This window comes from Pinus tabuliformis, chromosome 5_2, assembly GCF_031772625.1.
Source record: "Pinus tabuliformis cultivar Carrire ecotype Pingquan chromosome 5_2, CPIR1, whole genome shotgun sequence".
In the NCBI taxonomy this organism is placed as follows: Eukaryota; Viridiplantae; Streptophyta; class Pinopsida; order Pinales; family Pinaceae; genus Pinus; species Pinus tabuliformis.
The window spans coordinates 881,434,443-881,438,248 of record NC_142306.1 but is presented as its reverse complement, the minus strand read 5'-3'; the positions used below and the strand labels follow the sequence as shown (position 1 = coordinate 881,438,248).

Below are 3,806 nucleotides of genomic sequence, written 5' to 3'. Positions count from 1 at the left end.
ACGAATTTCTGTAATAAAGCCTAGAATTGATTCTCATCAAAATTACGTTGGAATCGAAATAGAAATGGTACTATAGAGATTGAGGGTATCCAAACCTCCTCTTAAGTAGGGCCACTGTAAATAGTGAAAAGAAGAACAAGGTGGGGCCATTTTGGAGGGGACAAATGGCTTGCTTCCACCCACCTAAACTCAAGTTGAGTTGCTGCTTCCGAGCTATTGAATAGGAATAGACAGGAGAAAATAAATAAATACTCATGCTTGCTTGCTACTTCATGGATGCATTCACTGCAATTTGAGAGCAGAAATATTTGAATATTGTTAGTTCTTTTGCAGTGGGAAGAGAAATCTTGAGCGCCTCTCATTTGGAAGACCTTGCGCTTTCTCACTCTTGTGAATGCAATGGCCTACTGCTTAGATATTGGGAGTGGGGCTGCAGCCAATGTTTTGCCCAGCCTCTTGAAAAAGGTTGTTCAAGAGTTGAAATTGGTCATCTCTTTGCCTCAATCTTTCCGCAACATGGAGCATGAAGTTGAGCATCTGAACAATCTAAGGCATGATATAAATGTGGAGCTCACTCAAGTACAAATGAACCCTAAAAGAGTAGTGAAAGCTTGGCTGGATAAGGCGGGCGAGGCCATTGAAAGTTCAGAATCTATTCGCACAGATTACGAGCAACACAGAAGGTGCCTAAGTTGGTGTCCTAACTACTTAGGCCTCTACAGAATCAACAAAGATATCAGAGATTGGAAAGTAACTGTTGCTCAGCTCCACTCAGAGAAGGATTCTGATTTTCCTCCAATCGAGGAATATAGGGATTCTAATCTGCCTACCCAGTTGCAAATTTTGACCCCCGAAGCTAGTTTTGTAGGAAATGCAATAAAATCTTTACAGTCGGAGGTTGAGGAGAGGTTGACAGAAGATAGCAACACCCGAATTATTGGTGTTTATGGCATGGGGGGTGTCGGTAAGACTTCGCTGCTTCAGACCATCAACAATAGCCTCAAGGTACAGAGTTCTTTTGATCCCATCATTTGGGTAACAGTTTGCAAAGATTGCGATATCTCAAAGCTGCAAGATTGCATAGCCAGTAGATTAAACTTACAGCAAAAATTCCCTGACAAATATGATTTGGAAGGGCGAAAGCATAGGATATGGTCTTATTTAAAGAATAAAAGATTTCTTCTTCTCCTAGATGACTTGTGGAAGACTCTTGAGCTGCAAAGCCTAGGAGTGTCAATGAATGACACTGGTTCTAAAGTTGTTTTGACTACTCGAAATAAACGAGTATGTACCAGTATGGGAGCCAAAGATCCAATAAAAGTGGTACCTCTGTTGCAAGAGGAGGGCTGGCGGATATTTTCTAAGCGAGCAAATGCTCCACGGGGAATAGAAGGCATTGCAAGACAAATAGCGGGAGAATGCAAAGGTTTGCCTCTCGCTATAAATGTAGTTGTCGCTGTAATGGCAGATAAAGTTTATCCACATGAGTGGGAACATGCTCTACTCCAGATGCAAACCATTGATAAGATGTTTTATGTGCTGCACGAAGAAATGGATGAGAAAGTATTCCGACATTTGAAATGGAGTTACGATGTTCTGCCAGATTATTTGAAGACGTGTTTTGTGTACTTTGCAGCATATCCCGAAGACATAGAAATCTACTGTGAAAAGGTCATAGACATGTGGATCGCAGGAAGACCTGGTGAACAGTAGTGGAGAGAGATATTTGCTTGATACTGCGCACAGTTTTATCGACTTCCTCCAAGATCGTTGTTTGATTAAGGTGGTAGAGATGGATAATGTGGGAAGGGTTGAGTCTGTTAAAATACACGATGTCATTCGTGATCTGGTGATTCTCATTGACCAGAAGGAGCAGATGTGTTTTTTTAAAGCAGGGCAGGGCGTGAGTCATTTTCCCTCTGAGACAGACACCAACGGCTGTGCAAGAATGTCATTGATGAGGATGCTCTACGCTCCCTGCCCACAACCTTTCGATGTTCGTCCCTCTTAGTTCTGTTGTTAAGGGAGAATCCTGGTATTAAATAAATTCCTAGAAGCTTCCTGAACGAGTTGCCCTCATTGAGGGTGCTTAATCTTAGTATGACAGGAATAAAGTCTCTTCTGCCCAGTATCAGAAATCTGAAACATCTTTCCTCCCTCCAACTACAACTCATGGGCATCAGGGAATTGCCAGAAAGCATTGGCGATCTGAAGGAGCTCCAATTCTTGAATGTTAGTCAATGTGTTCATTTAAGGTGCCTTCCGGAGAGGATAAGTGAACTCAATCATTTGAGGGCCCTAGACATAAGGGTTTGCTTAAGATTGGAGCATCTTCCATGTGGTATCTCGGAATTTGTTTCATTAGAGAGATTGCAGTTTAGCCCGATGATTGTATTGGATTTAGAGGAGGAGGAGGCATGGGAAGATCTCCAAAGTTTGAGCAGTCTCAAGGTTTTGGAAGTCGAAATAAAATCGGCAGTTAAGGAGGGAGTTATGGGAAATTGGTCAAAGATGAGACGTTTATCTTTGTACTTTTAGGGTCAAGATTACCTTCCCTAGGATATGCAGGGGATGAAACATCTGGAAAGTTTCTCTCTTTTCAGATGTGATGTGGAGCGGCTGCCTGGTTGGGTTACGCAATTCCGAAAGCTCGCACACCTTTGGCTAAATGGATGTAACCAGCTGAAAGATCTCCTCGTGGAGTTGCCATGTCTGATAACACTATGGATAGAGGGTTGCTCTACGTTGGAGGCGTTGGAGTTGGGGATGGGTTTTCCAAAGCTACAGGAGTTGAGTCTTTGGTATTTAGAGTCGTTGGAGTGTGTGGGGCCCATCGGGGCAGCAAGTGGAAGTGGAGGGTTGGGACCATTACCCCCCATGCTTAAGTTTCTACAGGTACATGGATGTCAGAAATTGAAGAGATTGTGTGGGGCATGGGATAAGTTGAAGTGTCTGGAGAAAATAGAAGGAGAGAGAGAATGGTGGGATGCAATTCAATGGGATGAACCCACCATGAAAACGTCACTTGATGATAAATTTAAAAGTATATTTTCTTAGATATCGTACGTGGAATGGATTACAGTCACTCATTGTCCAACTTGTATGTAATATCTTGTAAATATAATATTTATATTAAATCTTATTTAGTCACTCGCCATTTAACATATGTTTCCCTCTTAACTTGTAGTTCCAATATATAGACAATTTGATATTTCTCTGCAGAAATAAAGATTTTAATCAAGATATGTCGAAGCTATATTTTTTTAATTAAGATGGGGAAAAGTCATATAGCTAGGCAAATATATTATACATTCAACATAATAATTTAATAATATACGTTGACCGAAGGCGCAAGGACCAAAGGCATGAGGACCGACCACCCCGTCCTCTCAATGCACCTTGTGTACGGGAGATGGTAATGTAACTTGTGTGAGACTTCAATCAGTGTTGAAACTCATGGTTAGAATTCAACCTCCTCTTTAATAATAACAATATTAAATATTTTCTCTGATGGGGTTGATTAACCAAGCCAATGATGATATCGAGGTAACATGTGGGTATTCATGAATACCACATGGTCAAAGGTGCAGTGACCGACCTCCCCGTCCTCTCAATGCACCTTGTGTACGGGAGATGGTAATGTAACATGTGTGAGACCTCAATCAGTCTTGAAACTCGTGGGAGGTGGCATTCGTCGACAATTTATGGAGGGTGGCGAGGTTTTCTATCAGACATTTTGGGTTTGGTCTTGTTATGGTAAATGCAGTTGAGCTTTGAGTGAGGGAGCCACTATTTCTGATGAAACC

General features: G+C 41.8%; 1 protein-coding gene across 1 annotated transcript; it reads left to right on the top strand.

The window, feature by feature from the left end:
* The first annotated feature begins 399 nt into the window (after positions 1 to 399).
* On the top strand, positions 400 to 1,713 carry LOC149162125 (disease resistance protein UNI-like). The gene has a single exon (XM_089435102.1). The coding sequence runs from the start codon at positions 400 to 402 to the stop codon at positions 1,711 to 1,713; it is 1,314 nt and encodes a 437-aa protein (XP_089291228.1).
* The last annotated feature ends 2,093 nt before the right edge of the window (positions 1,714 to 3,806 follow it).

Bases quoted from the DNA above. Each gene is read 5' to 3' on its own strand.
- LOC149162125 (XM_089435102.1), top strand. From the start codon at position 400: ATGGCCTACTGCTTAGATATTGGGAGTGGGGCTGCAGCCAATGTTTTG.